This window comes from Littorina saxatilis, linkage group LG16 (assembly GCF_037325665.1).
Source record: "Littorina saxatilis isolate snail1 linkage group LG16, US_GU_Lsax_2.0, whole genome shotgun sequence".
NCBI classification, from domain to species: domain Eukaryota; kingdom Metazoa; phylum Mollusca; class Gastropoda; order Littorinimorpha; family Littorinidae; genus Littorina; species Littorina saxatilis.
In genome coordinates this window covers 36,371,169-36,391,938 of record NC_090260.1, presented here as the reverse complement: position 1 = coordinate 36,391,938, position 20,770 = coordinate 36,371,169, and the positions used below count along the sequence as shown (strand labels likewise).

The 20,770-nt window shown below is 43.6% G+C and overlaps 2 protein-coding genes across 4 annotated transcripts; one reads left to right on the top strand and one right to left on the bottom strand.

Annotated features, from left to right (window-relative positions):
* Nucleotides 1-4,722: 4,722 nt before the first annotated feature.
* LOC138950969 (cytochrome c oxidase subunit 7C, mitochondrial-like) lies at nucleotides 4,723-20,212 on the bottom strand. Its single transcript, XM_070322681.1, has 3 exons — nucleotides 19,925-20,212; nucleotides 5,271-5,399; nucleotides 4,723-4,922 (listed from the first exon to the last, which is right to left on the bottom strand). Exons 1-2 carry the CDS (start codon nucleotides 20,054-20,056, stop codon nucleotides 5,283-5,285), a joined length of 249 nt encoding a protein of 82 aa, XP_070178782.1. The 5' UTR covers nucleotides 20,057-20,212; the 3' UTR covers nucleotides 4,723-4,922; nucleotides 5,271-5,282.
* Nucleotides 8,210-11,460, top strand: LOC138950968 (uncharacterized). Of its 3 annotated transcripts, none has more exons than XM_070322678.1 (3): nucleotides 8,210-8,486; nucleotides 8,838-8,928; nucleotides 9,266-11,460. In XM_070322678.1, exon 3 carries the CDS (start codon nucleotides 9,722-9,724, stop codon nucleotides 11,450-11,452), a length of 1,731 nt encoding a protein of 576 aa, XP_070178779.1. In that variant the 5' UTR covers nucleotides 8,210-8,486; nucleotides 8,838-8,928; nucleotides 9,266-9,721; the 3' UTR covers nucleotides 11,453-11,460. The 3 variants fall into 2 exon arrangements, with proteins under 3 accessions (XP_070178779.1, XP_070178781.1, XP_070178780.1); XM_070322679.1 differs by lacking the exon at nucleotides 8,210-8,486 and having other exon boundaries at nucleotides 8,494-8,928.
* Nucleotides 20,213-20,770: the final 558 nt, after the last annotated feature.

Below are 20,770 nucleotides of genomic sequence, written 5' to 3'. Positions count from 1 at the left end.
TTCAGCCGAGTCGCGAGCCATTGCTGATAAGCTCAGTAGTGATATGCACTGTTTGTAACCTCGGTGTGGGAAGGTCTGAAGATAGGAAGATAGGCCTACAGTATGTCGAAACAGTTCAACCTGCATTGTGTGTGTGTGTGTGTGTGCGTGTGCGTGCATGTGCAGTACCCGGCGAAAGAAACGCAACTCATTCGCGCCCACTGTTGCAAGTGATTTTTCGTCATTTTCAAATTGTAAAATATCATGAACCAGATAAGGTACATCAAAAGGGAAGACAGATTCCTGGAGGATATTTTACTGGCTGTACGATTAGTGAATATTATTTAATCGTTTTATTGTTTTATTTGTTCAAAAACTGTGTTATACAGAGTAGGGGTCAAGCGAGTCGTGATTGCAGGCGAACGTGTCACTTTGACATGCTACAACAAGAAGGGCAAAGCCCATACGACTCACATGCTTTACACATTTTTCCTACCAAAATACATGTGACCTTGACCCAAGGTCAAGGTCATCCAAGGTCATGCAACACAAAGCTGTTAATTCAAGACATAGGAAGTACAATGGTGCTTATTGGCTCTTTCTACCATGAGATATGGTCACTTTTAGTGGTTCACTACCTTATTTTGGTCACATTTCATAAGGGTCAAAGTGACCTTGACCTTGATCATATGTGACCAAATGTGTCTCATGATGAAAGCATAACATGTGCCCCACATAATTTTTAAGTTTGAAACAGTTATCTTCCATAGTTCAGGGTCAAGGTCACTTCAAAATATGTATACAATCCAACTTTGAAGAGCTCCTGTGACCTTGACCTTGAAGCAAGGTAAACCAAACTGGTATCAAAAGATGGGGCTTACTTTGCCCTATATATCATATGTAGGTGAGGTATTGAATCTCAAAAACTTCAGAGAAAATGGGGAACATATGAAAAATAGCTGTTTTTTAGGCAACATTTATGGCCCCTGCGACCTTGACCTTGAAGCAAGGTCAAGATGCTATGTATGTTTTTTAGGGCCTTGTCATCATACACCATCTTGCCAAATTTGGTACTGATAGACTGAATAGTGTCCAAGAAATATCCAACGTTAAAGTTTTCCGGACGGACGGACGGACGACTCGGGTGAGTACATAGACTCACTTTTGCTTCGCATGTGAGTCAAAAATCGTAAAAATTCATATTTTTTCCACAGGGTAAAGACAGTTGTGGAGGAAATTCACTTCTCATGATCATATAATTTGAGTTATTCGCAAAACCGTAACATAATTAGACAAATGTACATGAATCACTTAGACGGTGTTAAAAAGGGTTGTTTGGGCTCAAGTAACGACCGCCTTAAGGGCTTGAGTGGCAGACACAGTTGCAGAAACGTTAGTTATATTTTTGCCGCTTGCAGGAGAAGGCTTTAAATAGTTCAACGCGGCGACGGCACGATGGTGATAAACTCGCGATGCCGCAAGCGAATCATTTGCTGTGAGTGATTTTATTAAAAGCGGCGCGGCAGGCGGATTTTTGTTCTTTCTGGCTTGACTTCTTCTTATCAATCGGTCAATAACTCACACAACCATACCGTAATTAAAAGAAACTTTATTTGAAGCTACTTATGTTGGTTAGAAAATTGAAAAGACGAGAAATGTAAGAAAAGCCCTCTTTTATTTCAACAAAATGCTCAAAAAGCGGAACGAACAACCATTGCCTTTGACAACCCTTGAAGGAATTCTTGCTGGACTATGTTCAGCTCAGGGAATACATGTATCTGACGAAAAAAAAAAAAATCAAAATAGACTATAAACCTGGTTGTGGGGGGGTCCTCAAATGTTTGGAAGGACTCGCACCACGCCCACTTCGGACGCGAATATCGCGCGGCAGCAATTTGTTTCGCTCCCTGGAGCGAACAAACTCTTGACGCCAGACCGTCGCGCGGTAACGTCGCCGCCGCGTCGCACATATGTGGCTGGGGTACAGGGGTGTACATGTCCCGACACAGTCCAACCTGTTGGGCAGAATCGTTTACACGGGGGGGGGGGGGGGGGGGGAGAGAGAGAGAGAGAGAGAGAGAGAGAGAGAGAGAGAGAGAGAGAGAGAGAGAGAGAGAGAGAGAGAGAGAGAGAGAGAGAGAGAGAGAGAGAGAGAGAGAGAGAGAGAGAGAGAGAGAACTCTCAGAACTCAGAATTTTTATTGTAAACCACACTGTTGTGTTTGTACAAGGGGGGAGAAGAGTTTCCATTTCAATGTATACTCTCTCAGAGACAAGTAAGAACAGGTGCATATACAGTGCTAAGGGTTGAAACATATCGATCGGAAATCATTTACACACATTCATTTTAGCCTAGCAGTTGCTGTCGATGCCTGAATGCATAAAATGTATACCGGGAGAGTGCCCACAACCTACTTTTGTTTTGTGTTAGTAGTATCTGCATTGACGAGTTTTCGAGTTGACCAATTTCAAAGACATTTCCCAAGTAAGTTTCTCTTATATCCGAGTATACTGGGCACTTAAAAAGAAAGTGGTGCTCGTTTTCGTGAGGGTATCTGCAAAGTGGGCAAACATGGGAACCGTTTGCAGAGTATCTCTGTTTGTTGCACATCAAGGGTGAAACCCCAAGTCTGAATTTTGTGAACACTTTTTGGATATATGGATTGTCTATTTGGTCAAGGTACCTTTCTCTTCCAAAGTCAGGTTTAAACAATTTGTATGTGTCATACCTCTCACTGTCTTCCAGCTTACTATGCCAGTTCTGGATAAAGCAGTCTTTTAGGCGTTGTTGAAAAGCCTTGATAAAGTGTTTTTCGTTGCCGACATAGCCGTACGTCCACACATGTCCAAACCCATTTTCACATAGGAGGTTCCTGACCCTAGCGGACCAATTGTCTGTCCCTCTGTCTGCCATGTTCCTCATCATCACATGGGCCATTTTTACATATCTTGTGTTTGGGAGGCGATTTAGTCGCAACCAGTATTTAACGCATCTGGTAGCAGCGAGAACTGATAGGGGAAATCTACCGAGTTCTCCGTATACCATGCAGTTGGGACTTTGAGGGGAAACACCTATTATCCGTTTGCATGCGAACATGTGTACCTTTTCAATGTTAGAGCAATCAAAACAACCCCACATTTCTGAACCGTATAGCAATATGGGGGTAATCTGTGTATCAAAGAGTGTGAAAAAAAGGTTTAGATCATAACATCCAATATTCCACAGAACTCTAAAAATGTCGATAACACCTCGCTTAGCTCGTACAATAGAGTCTTCAAAGCATCGTTGGATGGAAACTTTGGTGGTCAAGGTTAAGCCGAGATATTTATACGAGTTGGTAACGTACATGTTGTCGTGACCAAATGTCCAGGCTTCGTTTTTCCCCAAGTATCCACCGTTGCGAAATACCAACACTTTTGTTTTTTCTTTGTTTACCTTTAAACCTAATCTGTTGGCAACTTCATGCAATATATTTAGCTGGTTTTGTAGTCCCACCGGTGTCACTGAGAGCAATGCTATGTCGTCAGCAAACATCATGATAAATAGTTCAATTTCACCCGGAAGAAGTTGAATTCCATGCCTCCCTTTTAGAATCATTTCAGACGCAAGTTCGTTAATCAAAAAAGAGAACAGGATTGGGCTTGCCAAGCATCCTTGTTTGAGACCTTGCATACACTCAAAAAAGGCCGTGTAGTCAGAGTTACACCGAACACAAGATAATACGTTTGAGTACATTGCTCTGAGTGTTTGAAGCATTTTACCCCCAATGCCGATCTTGAGCAGTACATTCCATAGTACATCTCTTTTGACGGTGTCGGAGAGAGAGAGAGAGAGAGAGAGAGAGAGAGAGAGAGAGAGAGAGAGAGAGAGAGAGAGAGAGAGAGAGAGAGAGAGAGAGAGAGAGAGAGAGAGAGAGAGAGAGAGAGAGAGAGAGAGAGAGAGAAATTCACGTTTTACGCCCGACTTTACTTGAAGTGTATGCGTGTTTAGGTGGTATCAGCCATCTACACTTATGGCAGAATGACCGAGTTCTTTAACGTGCCGCTGTGGAGACACGGGGGTGGAAGATGGATACCGTCTCTGGGTCTCCACATAAAGTTGACGGTACGGATTCGAACCAGCGACCTTTCGATCACAACTTAGTCCAGTGCTCTACCACCTGAGCCCCTAATCGTTTACACGGGAGGGACTGTGCCTTTATTCCGTAAACATTAGCACTGTTCAAGCGCACTGAGCTTGGCTGGCTTGGCCTGGAGTCGTTTCTGGCAGTGACGCGTTTAGCAATGATTGCGTTGCTAATTATCGTTTCTCCATGGCCTTCATTTAAAGACAAATTCAAGCTAATAATGAAGAAGACAGCCGAAATGTTTTTTTTTCTTGTCTTGAAAATGATAGTAGGCAAATTATTCCAAATAACAAACTTAAAAATGTTTGATTTTCCAGCATGTTTCCAGTTTGATGAGAGCGATGAGCTGGATTATCTTTATACCGCTACGAAAAACTGACTTTGAACCCTCTGAATTTTGTCTTTGCAAACCACTGTAGCAGTTCGATTCTCGCTTTTCTCTTGTTTTTAATAAAGAAAACTCAATATTGCAATAACTTATCAGCACATTACACACACACACATACACACAAACATACACACACACACACGCACGTCGACACACACACACACACACACACACACACACACACGCACGTCGACACACACACACACACACACACCGTGGGAAAAGTATAAACATTAACATTTTTTTTATTTCCGTCTAGTTTTCAAAATGTCAAGACATTAAAGCAAAACAAAACCCAGACTAAAGTCTACAGACATGGATTCACGGTTTCTCCCGTTTTCCGGCTGACTCAACTCAAGCTTCTCTGCACCTCGGCTCAAGGGAGCAAACTCTGCTACAAGCGCTCCAGTCTGCCCTGGCTTCCCGTTCCTGCACAGATAACAAGACAGGCAGCATTAATTTAGCGAGATTCGTCGATAAATATTACACACACATGATCACACACCGTGAAACGCCAACACACAGTTACCAAGACACACTCGCGCACGCCCAGACACACACGCGCGCACTCACACATACAGATGCACACTCATGCGCGTACAGTACACACACCCCTACTGAGACGCATACACTGATGCATGCACACACACACTGACACACACACACACACAAATACATATATGCACGCTTTCACGCATACTCTCTCTCCCTCGCTCTCTCTCTCTTACCCTCTCTCTCTCCCCCCCCTCCCTCCCTCTCCCTCTCTCAGTCTCTCACCTGGACGGATGCTCAGCTTTTCATGAGCTGCAGCGCCACCACGATGAAGGGCAGGTTGAAGGCGGAGCCGAAGAAGAGGATGAAATAGACACTCAGCTTGTACTTGTTGTGGATGTTGAAGGGGAGATTCTGAAACAAAATACACATGATTTTGCTTAATGAGATCCTACACCGCTACCGGTGACCTTTCTTCTGCTGATTATGACGAAGTCACCCAGACAGACTATTTTTCTCGACTGAATTCTTTGTCTGTCTTGGAAGATGTGACATGTTAGTGACAATGATCTGAATGTTGTACCGTACGTGACGTGATGCTTCGCATTAGGACGTCTTCTCTAACTTTTCTCACCAAGCACGTCCGATATATCACTTTGGAATACAGGGTCAAGCAGAGAGTTATATATATGTCTGCTAATTTCTTTGCTTGTATGTTCATTTCGTAATTTGTACATACAAGCACAGAAATTAGCAGACATATAACTCACGCCGTATAAACGGTTGCACCGACTGAAAGCCGCGGGACCGGTTGCATCGACTAAAAGCCGCGGGATCAGGACAAGCGAGGTGAGTTTCTCCACAAAATTACAAATCTCTTCTCTTAATTAGTAGATTATCATATAACTTTTGTTTACACTTTGAACTTAGGTATTGTAGCATCACATCATCGATTTTTTTCATTGATTGCATTTACGTGTGAATGTTGAACTGTGATTATTTACACTTGTTAAAGCGCATTTTTGTAAATTTTGACTTTCAACCTTCACCACCAAAAATCAAGCTTTCGGACAAACCTACAGACAATTAAGATGTAATCAATGATTATTTATTGATCATTGGGTTAAATTTTATTAGCTAATGTTACATGGTTACTTCATATTTTACGGATATGTAAAGACACCAAACGTTTGACGGTTGCACACCACGGAAGAGCATGGTTGCACGTCGCGACAATATTTGATTGCCAGCGGTTGTGCACCATGGGACATTGTCCTTCTAAATTTGCCAGTAATATCAAGTTATATTTGGTGAATGTCTCAGCTCTTGTTTTGTTATGTTGTTATAGTCCCCCACCACCTTTATTGCCGATGTTCTGTGCGTTTTTGTACGATCCGATAACTCCAAATTTTGCTTCTCTGCAACCCCCAACCCCCACGATAGCGGGCTACCACCCCCCACCGATCCCGGCAGAGAGGTTGCAGAATGGAGATCTCTGGTATCACGACGGATAGCTATCTTGATGTTAGCGAAGAGATGGCGGAAGCTGTGGACGCTGTTCTTTCACAAGGGCAAGCTCAGACCATAGGTCCACCCACAAGGACATCAACACCATCAAAGCCTTCTGGGAGTTTAGACAAGCGTCATCTGTGTCAAGAGTGTGGCAAAAGTTACAAATATGCTTCTGGTCTAACAGAACACAGGAGACAAGAACACGGCTTTCAAACGGGATCAAGATACACGTGCGGGGTATGTGATAAAGCTTTCATGAACATTACTGAATTTCACAGCCACTATATTGGTCATCAAGGCATAAAGCCACACAGATGCAAAAAATGCAACAAGTATTTCCAAAGCAAACGGAACCTCACACGCCACAATTGTAAGACAAAACCAAGACTTCTTGTCTGCAGCAAATGCGGCAAGAGTTTTGCTTGTGCCCGACTGCTGAGTCAGCACATGCATACCCATGACGAGAAACCCCAGTTGATTCATCACTGTCCGAATTTGATGCTGGTTCGTCCGTTTTGTTCTCGTCCGCTTTGCATTCGCCAGTTTTGCATTCGTCGGCTTTGCATTCTATTGTGATAGTTTCATTCTTATGGCCAACAATGTGGTATCCCTCTGCTACTGTCTTTGGAATTACTTCGAAGTCTTTTGAACAATATCTGAATACCCCGGCTTTATCGTCAAGCCGAAGAATGCGAAGCTTCACATTTTCAGTGGGGTGTAATGACAAAGCATGATCGATAGCGGTGATGAATTCTTCACATTTTTCAGAACAATACCAGCACATGAAGCAGGGCTGATTCGCATCCATGGTTTATGCAGTGGACAGGTGATTTCAGAGGCCGGACTCCATCTGCCATAGAAAATTAGAAATATCAGAGTGCGAGTACCATCCTAAAAAAAAGTGCGTGTCTCCATGAAACTATTGGGACTGTACACTATCCGGGTCAAACCACCTGTACAGTGGCCGGCAAAAGTATTGCACCACATAGCAAGAGAGGAAAGGTCTGACAATTTAGACACTTTTCAAACGGTCTTTTTATTACAATCAAGTATACTACAATTATGAATTTTTAACATAGTAAAGACGAAAGTCCCCTCTTTCTTGTGATACCAAATCTGTTAGCAAATGAAGAGTTCTTACATATCTAATTAGGACCGTTAAAATGTGAGGTAATTTCCCGATTCGTTCAAAGCAATTTTAGTCATTTCCGTTCTTCCCATTTGGTGCGATACTTTTGCTGGCCACTGTACACCATTACATGGCTTGATGTTTGTTGTACAATGTTCAGAAGCGATTTTTCAGCCTTAAAGTAAACCTTTTCAACTTTCAATTACTTCCACGGCGCACAACCGATGACTACCGTGGCGCACAGCCGGTCTGTACAAGGATTTTCCGTGGTGTGCAACCGTCAAACTGTTTAGTGTCCTTGCATATATCCGTAAAATATGAAGTAACTATGTAACATTAGCTAATAAAATTTAGCCCAATGGTCAATAAATAATCATTGATTACATTTTAATTGTCTGTAGCTTTGTCGGAAAGCTTGATTTTTAGTGGTGAAGGTTGAAAGTCAAAATTTACAAAAATGCGCTTGAACAAGTGTAAATAATCACAGTTCAACATTCCCACGTAAATGCAATCAATGAAAAAAATCGATGATGTGATGCTACAACACCTAAGTTCAAAGTGTAAACAAAAGTTATGTGATAATCTACTAATTAACCTTCACCGGGCTTCGTGTTTGATACCCCGATTATGGCATCCTGGGTCCTACAGGACCCATATTTTTCAAAGAAGGATAAAACTGTTTATACTGATTCGGATGATGTGGGTACCACAGGACCCATACTTTTTAAAGAAGGTTGCACAGAGTCATTTGCCTTGGCGATGTAATTCTTTTGTTTCCGTGAGTACTGATCATCGTGACACATTGACAAAATGGCATCAGCAAGCAAGGCAAACCTCGAGGAAGCTTTCAGAAATGTTGGGTAAGCCATTTTAAATCCTTTGTTGTCTAAACTTCGTTGGTACTAGAAAATGAACGGCACTGTAATAAAGTACTTTCAACAAGTCAGAACATGATCTCTTTGTGTACTTGGAACTATTTATTCATTTGGGTGTGATAATGAGATTCCCATGTGCTTCAGTTATTTAGCTGAGCTGGAAAAAAAATATATCAACGTGCTGCGCGTACTGTCTTGTGTTTTATAGACTACTTTGTAGATGTACAGTGATGATCAGTGATGCATGGTGAATACAACGTCCTAGTGAGTTAACACCATTTTCACCCTAATGTTAGTTCTGATTTCACCAATATTTTACATCCTTTGTGTCTGTAGCGCGGACGTGCCAAAGGGGATGGTGCATATCCTGCACCACGTGGGTTCCACCAGGCAGGATGTGTACAGGTCAATGTGGAGCAGCCTCATAGTAAGTTAGTTTTACTGTTTTCATTTATACAAAGTGTACTGTTTGTTGATGGCACAGAAGTGTTTATTTATTCGATATCTGGCCTTCTAATTGGAGACAAAGAATGTGTGCAAAAACGTAGATTATCATGTGGTCATTTTGATATTCACACTGTATACCAAATAAGTTCTCATTGCAATGATACTTGATATGTTGCACACACACACACACACACACACACACACACACACACACACACACACACACACACACACACACACACATGCACACACCAGAGAGAGAGAGAGAGTGAGTTTTCTAACTCGTAACTGAAATTACTGTGATTTTTTTTATACAGTACGTTGGGAAACTGTCGACGTCTGGAAAGAGGACACTGGTGTATCCCACCCGCGTCGCTGGGGCCGATTCGCCCTGCCTCTCGTCCATGGGTTCTACTGCTTCGTCAAAGGGATTTCCGGCCACAGGATTTCTTTCAAGGGATCGTGGCACTTTCAAATCGTTACCATCGACTTCCGGTTCGCATCCTACGGGAGTTCCGGTCGTAGGTGGTAACGGCAATCCGTTTCCTGCCTACGCTTCCGCTCAGGCGGTTGCGGACGGTGGGGGACAGGATGGGTCAGCTTTCAGAGCTTGCCCTTAAGCAGGGTCAGAAGAAAGGCGGTTCCACGCAGTCTTCGTCTTTTCGTGGCTCTGGGCAAAAGACGCGGTCGCATAGGGGTGGCAGCCGTTCTCGCCCCTATAATAAGAAGCCTTCCTTCGGGAAGAAGGGGTCAGGTGGTAAACCTAACCCCCAATGAAGGCTCCCCGATCCAACCACTCCTCTAGCCCCTACCCCTTTGGTAGCGGGCGGCCTCTCAAGGGCCGTTCCAGCTTGGTTGTCTCTCGCGAGCAGCCCTTGGGTTATGGGAGTGGTTCGATCGGGGTTCCGGTTGCTCTGGTTAGAGGACAAGGCTCCTTTAACCAGAACAACACCCAGTTTCAGGTTTCCCGCCGATCCGGAGGCATGTGCCGTCATTCAGGCGGAGGTGCTGCTGCTTTTGCAGAAGCATGCGATAGAGGAGGTCATCGATCGTCGATCCCCGGGGTTTTAAGGGAGACTGTTTGTCGTCCCGAAAGCGTCAGGGGGTTGGCGACCGGTGTTGGATCTGTCTCCCTTGAACGGCTTTCTCCGGAAGGTTCCGTTCAAGATGGAGACTCCAGCGTCTGTCAGGGAGGCCCTTCGTCCGTTGGACTGGGTCACTTCCATCGACCTGACAGACGCATACTTCCATATTCTGATGCACAGGTCAGATCGAAAGTGGCTGCGGTTCCTGTGGGGCGACAGGGTGTTCCAGTTCAGGGCGCTGCCGTTCGGGCTTTCGTTAGCGCCTTGGATCTTCACCATGATAGTGCGCCAGCTTTGCGCTTTAGTGCGGCAGCAAGGGATTCGTCTCAGAGTTTATCTGGACGACTGGTTGGTCCTGAATCAGCTAGAGTCCCTGTGCGATCAGCACACCCGGATAGTCTTGCAGACTGCGAGAGACTTAGGTTTCTCCGTGAACCAAGGGAAGTCCGACTTGGTTCCCTCTCAGCAGTTTACGTATCTGGGCATGGTGTTCGACACCCGAGCTTGGACTGTTTGTCCTGCCCAGCGGAGGATAGACAAGCTACAGGATCTGGTCAGGTCCCTGTCGAGCCTCCGCCACGCGCCAGTCAGGGTATTGGCTTCACTCCAGGGCCAGATGGAGTCGATGTCTACCCTGATTCCGCTGGGCAGAGTTCACAAACGCCCGTTTCAGGCGTTTCTGAACTCTGCCTGGGATCCAGCCTCTCAAGGTTGAAATTTGTCTCTTCCCCTTCAGGGATGGTTCCTGGAGTCAACGAGGCAGTGGTTGGATTCGGCCTGGCTGACTCAGGGCGTTCCGATTTCACTGCCCCTTCCGGAGTTGCATCTCTTTACCGATGCTTCTCTTCAGGGTTGGGGAGCTCATCTGGAGGGGAACACAGCTTCCGGTCTTTGGGACCAGGCTCAGAAGTTGTTGCACATCAACATTCTGGAATTGGAAGCAGTGCGCCTCGGGCTTCTGGAGTTTGTCGCCTCTTTGCGAGGCAAGCAGGTGTTGATCCACATGGACAACACCACTGTGGCCGTGTACCTGAACAAGCAGGGGGGCACGCGCTCGCTAGTTCTGTCCAACAGAGCATGCGAGATTCTCACTTGGGCGTTCCATCAGGGGATAGTGATCTCAGCGAAGTACCTTACGGGGTGCCTGAACACCTTGGCAGATTCGCTCAGTCGCTCATCGCAGGTACTGCACTCGGAGTGGACTATCGCGCACCAGGCACTGCGGCGTCTTTGGACGCAGGTGGACAAACCTCTCTTGGATCTGTTCGCCACCCGGTTCTCTCGGCGTCTCCCAGTCTTCGTGTCTCCGGTACCGGACCCGGAGGCTTGGGCGGTCAACGTCATGGGAATATCCCTTTATCACTGCTGCGCTTAAAAAGTGTGGGTCCTGTGTTACCCACATCATCCGAATCGGTATAAACACCTCCATCCCTCTTTGAAACGTATGGGTCCTGTAGGACCCAGGAAACCAGAATCGGGTATATCAAACGACGTCATTGCTGATTGTTTTCTAATTTGACCGATTGACTTAAAATTTGGGTCATAGGAAGCCATGCAGGTGGCCGAGGAATACACCAAATTTCATTAAAAAATTCGTATTAGCACTGGAGTTATGGTCATTTTTATGTGCCTCTGGGTCCTGTAGTACCCAGGAAGCCCGGTGAAGGTTAAGAGAAGAGATATGTAATTTTGTGGAGAAACTCACCTCGCGTTTCCTGATCCCACGGCTTTTAGTCGATGCAACCGATCCCGCGGCTTTCAGTCGGTGCAACCGTTTATACGGCGTGTAACTTGTTTATAGTCACAGTCCGACTTCCAGTGTGCTACCGTAACCGATGTCTTAACTTAGCAAAAAATCAAAACTTGACTAAATGTAAAAAGGCTTGGTGGAACTCCTCTGAGAGAGGATGAAGAAGCGACGTACCGTGGTGTCACCTTTGATAGACAGCAGACCTGGAAACCACACATTGCACAGGCAGAGACGAAGGCCCGGCGCAAGCTAGCCATACTCAGGAAGCTGGTAGGTACCACCTGGGGAGCGAACGAGAAGATACTGAAGACAGTATACCAGGGAACAATCAGACCCCACCTCGAGTACGGCTCCACAGCGTGGTCAACCTCAGCCAAGACAAACCTGCAGACCCTCGACCGTGTGCAAAACCAGGCCCTCCGACTCATCACTGGTGCAATAAAATCCACGCCCATCAAGGAAATGGAGAAGCTTACCACCATCCAACCCCTCTGTCAGTGAAGAGAAGCCAAGACTATGGTACAGGCCGAGAAGCTCAAGTGCCTACCCGACCACCCCATGAAGCACAGACTGAGCAACCTCACCAAGAACCGGCTCAAACGGAGCAGTTTTGTACACGAGAGTAAGAGACTTTCTCGACAGTACAGGGAAGTCCTCCCACAGAACACTCTACCTCTGACTCAAGAAGAAGAGGAAACCCCCAAGGCAACAGAGAAACCAGGCATCCAGATCTGCACCAGTGTTCCACATGTTACCTCAGGAGAAGATCAGAATGACACAGCTAGACAGGCACTCACCTTAGCCCTGATCGACGAACAGTACCCAAAAGAGGCGTGGATCCATGTATACACCGATGGATCAGCAATTAACGCCGTGCAGAAGCCCTAAATAGAATGTTGTCTAACTATATCAAATAGCCCTGGTGTGTTGAGGTTTAATAAGTTGTTTTCATATCAAAAGAAGTTAGCAAGTTTGTTTTTGTGTTCGCGTTGGGATCGAACCCTAGACTACCTGCGTGAGAGGCGAGGTCTGAAACCACTGCGCCAACACGGCTGTTGCTTGGTCAGAGAGCGGGTTCCTCAATCTTCCCAATAAATGGCACTGGTGTACGGTGTGGTAGTGCCTGCTTCTGTGTGCTAGTGATTCAAAGCCTGCCTGTACCACATTACAAGGACACAGGTTTTCAAGAAGAAGAAGAAGAAGAAGAAGGGACAAGCAGGTTTTGCAATGTCAAAATGTGTACAGAATAATGTTAAAGCTTAAATCGTGCGTTCTCCTCTTGAAGCTATGTTCTGAACACATGTAGTAATAAATCTCTCGTAGCAAAAGGGCCATATCACACAGCTTTCCGGTGTGTGAGTGCGTTTCTTTTGTTCTTTTTTTCATACAAGGACGCCGCGTGAAAAGAATGAGCTGCCGGTGTGTTTTTTTATACATAGTGTTTCACAACACTTTATGCAGCCATTCATAGAAAGTACAAGTCAGGCAAAGGCATGCCACTTCAGTGTGCATGATTGTTCACTTTTGATAAGAGGCGCAGCAGTAACAGGCCCATTTTGAACTCAAAGCCATGACGTTCCCTACACAAGGCTTTGATAACGAACGGATAAGGGGCGTAACTCCTTAGTCATATTACAGTTGAAAATTCAAAGCGGGTCGGCTTCACTCAATTTCTTGGCATCAGAGGCTTGACATAAATTAGGAAAACAAATGGTTGGACCCATCATGGACCAACTAAAACGCTGTAGGGCAGAATTAATATTTTGATGGTATTTTTCAACGTTCTCAGCGTCACTGCAGGAAGTGGCGTTCTCAGCGTGCAGAAAGTGAGAGTCAAGTCCCTTTGTATCAACAACGAACATCGTTGCATCTTTGAATGAATCGAAACTTCCTGCAGTGACGCTGAGAACGTTGAAAAATACCATCAAAATATTAATTCTGCCCTACGTGTTTTCATGAGGTGGACTGGGCCTTTAACAGGGCTCCCCGATCTGTGCGTCCCTGCGTCGTACACGCACTAGAAGCCGAAGAAAATGTTCTACAAAGTGAATGGAGCGGGTCCTGCGACGCTCTAAGCCTGTAAAGAGCGGGTCCCGGGACGCACTACAAACCGTTATGATGTCGGTACTATTTTCAGAAATGTTCTGCCATATCTGTACCGAGGCGAATTTACGGAGTTACTCTAACCGATATGAACCATAATGTTTGTGTGAAGGGCTCAGAGAACTTGCAATCGTCGGCGTTACTTAGAAATGAGCGTCGGGCTCCGAAGGTCTTGTGTCGGCGAAGTGTGTGCCTTCAAAAAGCGAGAATATCAACCTCCTGGTCTTCGGACCCTCTAGAGTTCCACGGAGGGGGTCCAAGGACCCTCTATACATTAAAGCTGGGGGTCCACGGACACTGTAGGTAGAGCGTCTGTGGGGAGACCAGTTATTAATTGTTTGGACGTACTTGTTTTCGCGTTAGCGACCATGCTGATAAACACAGGAATGTCCAGGCTTTTACACACAATAAGAGCATCCTTCAACATAAACACACACCAATATTTTTTATTTTATTTTTTTAAACAGGACCGCTTCCTTGGCAAAGAGGGAATATTCTGTGGAATGACATCTCACTGACAAAAGACACCTATGTCAATCTGCATATTGACTGACTCTGTGGGGTCAACATGATGCTCCTAATCCACTGAAAGCCTGAACACGTCTGACAGACTCTGTGGCGGTCAACATGATCGTGTACGTGGGAAGGACGGTCCCTCTTAAACAACGTTGTATTCACAAACATTTGATCGTGATTTCTGTAAATAACCAATAAGAAAACGGCCATATGAAGATGTACTTTGTTCCCAAATAGTATCGTACAACAACAAAATAGATCTGCTTGAAGCTCACAGAGCTCCTCTTGGTTCAGAGTGATCGAGATAGGCATCAGCAGTCGGGATAACGCTGAAAACCCTATTTGAAAACGACCATGAAAAGTTTGCAGAAAAAATACCAAGCTAGATTTCACGGTGTGGGAAAGGTGATGCTATGCAAAGACTATGCAACGACTGTCGAAAACTTATAAACATTGCTGAAGAAACGTTTGTGGCAATTTCGGTAAATTTGCTGAGAAAAAATAAATCCCAGCAGCATGTCACTACGACGTTTAAGGAAATATAACAATCTGTAAGTCTTATTTCACGTGCCTGTGGTAAGACTGTCGAGTGACAATCAACAGCACATGAAAACATTGGCAAGTTGAAATACACACACACACACACACACACTTGGCCTTTTTCCTGATAACACTTATCTCAAGACGGACACAAGACGGGGTCGTTCAGCAGTAACCGTGTGATGCCGAACACTGACTGAGCTGAAAGTCAACAAGAAATTCCTCCGAGGTAGGAAAAACACCCCCGTCCTTACCATTCTCACTGCCACCAACTGAGAAGGTTATTTCCCTTTGACCATTAATATGTCCCTCTATAAGTCCTTGTAGAATCTTAATCCACCAATAACTCCGTAACCGTGTGTTTGACTGGTCCCAATTTGTGTAAGGACCGTCTCAGGAATGTATAGAACCTGTTCACCAAGTTTGGTGACGATCGGTCCGTTCATTCTTGAGATCTATATGCGAACACAAACACACAAACACACAAACAAACACATCGACCGAATCCTATACACACCCCTATACCGGGGGTGTAAAAATACAACACAGCGGTTACGCTCAAGCCCTGGGCTCGTAAATAAACGAGAATAGCCCGTGTGTTTACGATTAATTAAAACCTTCGCTTTTTTTTTTTTTTTTTTGGTAAGAGAGAGAGGGATCGTATTTCCCTGTACGCATGTTTTCCGAGGCCTGAGACTTTCGCTGTGACCTTGGAATCTCTATCCTGCACAATGCGTGCACACGAGGATTTTCGAATAGCGAGCTGAGCTATCTCCCCCGTACTATCGAGGCGTCAACCCTTTACTACGCCACGTTTTTGTTCAAATGATTGTCTCATTATTATTTACATTATAATGTCCGCCCACACTAAGACAGACGTACTAGTAAATGATTCCTTTTGTGTATAATTTCATGTTCCAATACCAAACCTTTCTTGTGGTTTTCATTCCCCAGTTTTGAGTTGGGATTTTCCGGTTCGGTTGGAAATTCAGTATACGGCAGCGAGACGTCACGCTGCCAGCCAAGCTGACGCGCACTTGACGAAATGGTTATGTAGTGCGGATCGGAGACGCAAGTATAAATCGATACTATTGCTGAAATGATGATGCATGCGTGGCTGTCAAATGGCCACGTTCAACAATTTATTAATATCTCATCCCGCAGGTGAACTAGCTCCCTTGCACGTGCAATACACTGTGAATTTGACATTGACACGGACATTGACAACATTGATACGACATTGACAACATTGATACGACATTGATACGACATTGACAACATTGATACGACATTGACAACATTGATACGACATTGACAACATTGATACGACATTGATACGACATTGATACGACATTGACAACATTGATACGACATTGACAACATTGATACGACATTGACAACATTGATACGACATTGACAACATTGATACGACATTGACAACATTGATACGACATTGACAACATTGATACGACATTGACAACATTGATACGACATTGACAACATTGATACGACATTGACAACATTGATACGACATTGACAACATTGATACGACATTGACAACATTGATACGACATTGACAACATTGATACGACATTGACAACATTGATACGACATTGACAACATTGATACGACATTGACAACATTGATACGACATTGACAACATTGATACGACATTGACAACATTGATACGACATTGACAACATTGATACGACATTGACAACATTGCATGCACATAATTGAAGGGCGCGGCGACAAGGTCAGAAAGTTTAAAGATAGATACCTTTCTTCTCGTATCACCAATATTTTCAGCCATCACGGGATTTTTCATGAGATAAAAGCATCTTTCCATTTGAACACATAAGAAAAATGTACAGCCTGGCTGCTTCCCGTGCACAGTGTGAGTGCGTTGCTAGAATTTATTCCGGAGATTGACACGGGTGACAAATACAAAATCAATTTAAAATCAAATCGAAAGCACATCAAACTAACTTTATTATCTCAAATTTGAGAAATTACAGTGGTGGAACATAAACGACAAATACAACGCTTCAACAACATGGGGGGGGGGGGGGGGGCGTTCTCTCTACAGAAAGCAGCCAAGCTTTTGATTTTCAGTATATCATATGTCCTGGTAAAAGAATACCATGTGAACGCCAACCCAGATGATTTGCAAAAATTGATTTTTAAAATTATTAGTATTATCATAGTATTATTACACTGAAAGGAAAGAACCTTTACAACCTGTGGTCAGCACGATCGAATTCAAACTTTCAAGTGTCCAAACTGTAGATAAATCAAATTCCAATTGTTGCAAACCGACAGCTTTTCCCTGCAAAGAAATATCGTTTGGTTTTGCTAATCAAATAATAACAAGTTGCGTAAGGCGAAATTACTACATTTTGTCAAGCTGTGGAACTCACAGAACTTGTGAAACTGAACGAACTGCATTTTTTTTTTTTACAATGACCGTAGTCCGCCGCTTGTGCAAAACGGAGTGAAACTGACGAGCCTGTTTAGCGCGGTAGTGGTTTCGCTATGCTGCATAGCACGCTTTTCTGTACCTCTCTTCGTTTTAACTTTCTGAGCGTGTTTTTAATCCAAACATATCATATCTATATGTTTTTGGAATCAGGAACCGACAAGGAATAAGATGAAATTGTTTTTAAATCGATTTCGGAAATTTGATTTTGATCATAATTTTTATATTTTTAATTTTCAGAGATTGTTTTTAATCCAAATATAACATATTTATATGTTTTTAAAATCAGGAAATGATGAAGAATAAGATGAACGTAAATTTGGATCGTTTCATAAAAAAATTAATTACAAATTTCAGATTTTTAATGACCAAAATCATTAATCAATTTTTAAGCCACCAAGCTGAAATGCAATACCGAAGTCCGGCCTTCGTCGAAGATTGCTTGGCCAAAATTTCAATCAATTTGATTGAAAAATGAGGGTGTGACAGTGCCGCCTCAACTTTTACAAAAAGCCGGATATGACGTCATCAAAGACATTTATCGAAAAAAAGAAAAAAACATCCGGGGATATCATACCCAGGAACTCTCATGTCAAATTTCATAAAGATCGGTCCAGTAGTTTACTCTGAATCGCTCTACACACACACACGCACACACAGACACACATACACCACGACCCTCGTCTCGATTCCCCCCTCTATGTTAAAACATTTAGCAAAACTTGACTAAATATAAAAAGCCGTAGCTTTAATAAGACTAAGAGGCAGACATATCTAGAGAAGTGAAATGAAATTTAAAAAAAAAGGATATGTGTCGTCGACATATCCAGAGAGAGAGAGAGAGAGATGGATGGATGATTTAATCGCCGGTATATCCAGTAATTTGGTTTTTACAATGTAAAAAAAATAATAACAAAAACTACAGTTCACGTTTTCAAAACAGAAGCAAATACACGATATAACATGATATGATCGACTCGATACGACGAACGCGAGAGAGAGAGAGAGAGAGAGAGAGAGAGAGAGAGAGAGAGAGAGAGAGAGAGAGAGAGAGAGAGAGAGAGAGAGAGAGAGAGAGAGAGAGAGAGAGAGAGAGACGGGTTGGGGATGTTTAGAGAAGATAAGATAAATGAGGGTAATCGAGTTAGTATACACAAGCGCTTTTTCACATCCTGTCCTCGCCCGATGAGGTATTTTTCTACATTCACGTGGAACTAATGTAAACCCACAATAGTACAAAAGCCAAGATTTGACGGAAAAAGAAGAAACAGTACAAGAGAGCGAGAGGAGTAGGAACAGTGATAAGGCCTAAAAAAAAAATAGGTGTGGTTACGGTAACCCGACCTACCCTATTTTTAGGGGCCGACCCTATAACTTTTTATTACATTTGTCAAAAAAATTAAAAAACACAAGAAAACGAGTGCAGAAAACGCAATGAAAGCGAAAGCGCCCGAGTCGCACACTTATTTCCCTGTCAAGTAGGTTTAATTTGTACACATTAGAAAAAAAAAGTAAAAACAAAAAAAAATGATTGCCTACCTTCCTACCCTATTTTTTTTTGTGTGGCTATGTTACCGTAACCACACCTATTTTTTTTGTTGGCCTAAGATTATCAACAAGTATGCGACAGTTTATTCAAAACGTTCACACAAAGTATCACAAATAGAAAGAACCGTGGATAACATTGCTCACACCATAGATGTGTATCTATGCTCACACTCACAGTATACATTTTCATTCTTGCTACGGCTTAAAAAACAAAAAGACACACTAGATAGAGTGAGATAGTGGGAAAAGAAACTCCGAGCAGACGTGTTTACCTGAAGGGTTGACGTTACTATGCCAACGATGACAGATCGAACAGAAACTAACCGAGAAGTCCATCAGGCGTTCAAAGTCAAACTTAGTGTACACAAATGCACGAATCTACAGCGGATTTCACTGTGATTGTGAAACATAAATATATGTGATTTTGCGCTGATTTAGGCCAGGAAAGCATCAAAACATTTGAAAGACTTCATATTACATATCCAAGCATATTATTATTAGGCCCTATGTATCTGATTAGAAATGTCTCCGAATGATATTAACTGTTTCTTTCATGCCACCTTTGTGTATCACTTTTGCAACAGTGCACAGTCCCATAAACACCGATCAAGTCAAGTCTGCTTCCTGTTTGACTGCACAAGTTTACAAGTTACAGGATTTTCCCCCCGACAGTTTTAGACACAGGATCTCGCTGACTGCGATCCACAATTAAATTGTTGACGGTGTGCAAGGCAAACCTTCAATTGTTTAAATTAACCGAAAACCACAGCACAACACTGTTGCCAGTTCTTCGCATGTTGATCTACACATATTTCAAATATCCTGTACTGTAGATCTCTTTTTTTTAAAACCGGTCAGAGTACATCAAAATGATTCACACTGATTTCACGTGACAAACAATCACAGAAATTTGAAGAAAATATCATTGAAACTTGAAGAAAAAAATGTCACCTACCGATCCTGGAATTCCATACTGTTGCCAGGACTGCGACATGGCCCGGGTGGCAGTGGTGGCCGGCCCCAGCGCCCGGGTGGCAGGGCGAGCTAGGAGCAGACGAGAAACAGTCAACCTTGCGAGAGAAGCCATCGTCCGGAACTGATGGCGCACGTACGTTTGCTTGCACGGCGAAACTTTGAGCGCCGCTGTTAGTTAGAGAGGTTTAAGTGCACAACGAAACGAGGAAGTAGAACTGTCGGTTTTTGAGAAAGGTTTGGTCGTCTGTTGGTCCCTGGAGACTGTGAGCATGCAAAGTTCGACTTTTTGTCTCGTCTGGCTTTTTTTATTTGCGCGTCAAGACTGAACGTCACAATGAAAATGACGTCAGTAAAAATGTCGTCTTTTTATTGTCGTTCGAATGTTTTAGACTCAAACTGTAATAAGCTTAATATATGTCACATGAGCCAACAGCGGGGTAGAAACTTGTTTGTCTTATTATTTATTTTATCTCCAATAAACACGATCAGAAAAGAACATCAGAGATCTATACTGACGAAGAACTATTTTTGTGCCGACACTGAGAGTTGTGAAGAGTCTCTCTTTTCGTCTCAGCAAAAGAGACCAAACTGCAGTAGACGCGGCTTTCCTCAAACATCGGTATACGCGCAGTGTATTATACGTTATTTGCGTGTTTGACCAAAATATGTAGAGGTTACATGCCGAGTCTCAGTGATTATTAAAAATAATGGTCGAAGTTAGCGGATCATGAAAAATGCGAGCTTCAGCGAGCTTTTTCATGACCGCGAACTGAGACCATTATTTTTAATAATCACTGAGACGAGGTGTGTAACCTCTTTATTCCTC

Excerpts from the sequence above, each read along its gene's own strand:
- LOC138950969 (XM_070322681.1), bottom strand. The coding sequence starts at position 20,056 with ATGGCTTCTCTCGCAAGGTTGACTGTTTCTCGTCTGCTCCTAGCTCGC. Across the intron at positions 5,400-19,924 it reads AGTATGGAATTCCAGGATCG|AATCTCCCCTTCAACATCCA; the intron begins GTAGGTGACATT and ends ATTTTGTTTCAG.
- LOC138950968 (XM_070322678.1), top strand. The coding sequence starts at position 9,722 with ATGAAGGCTCCCCGATCCAACCACTCCTCTAGCCCCTACCCCTTTGGT.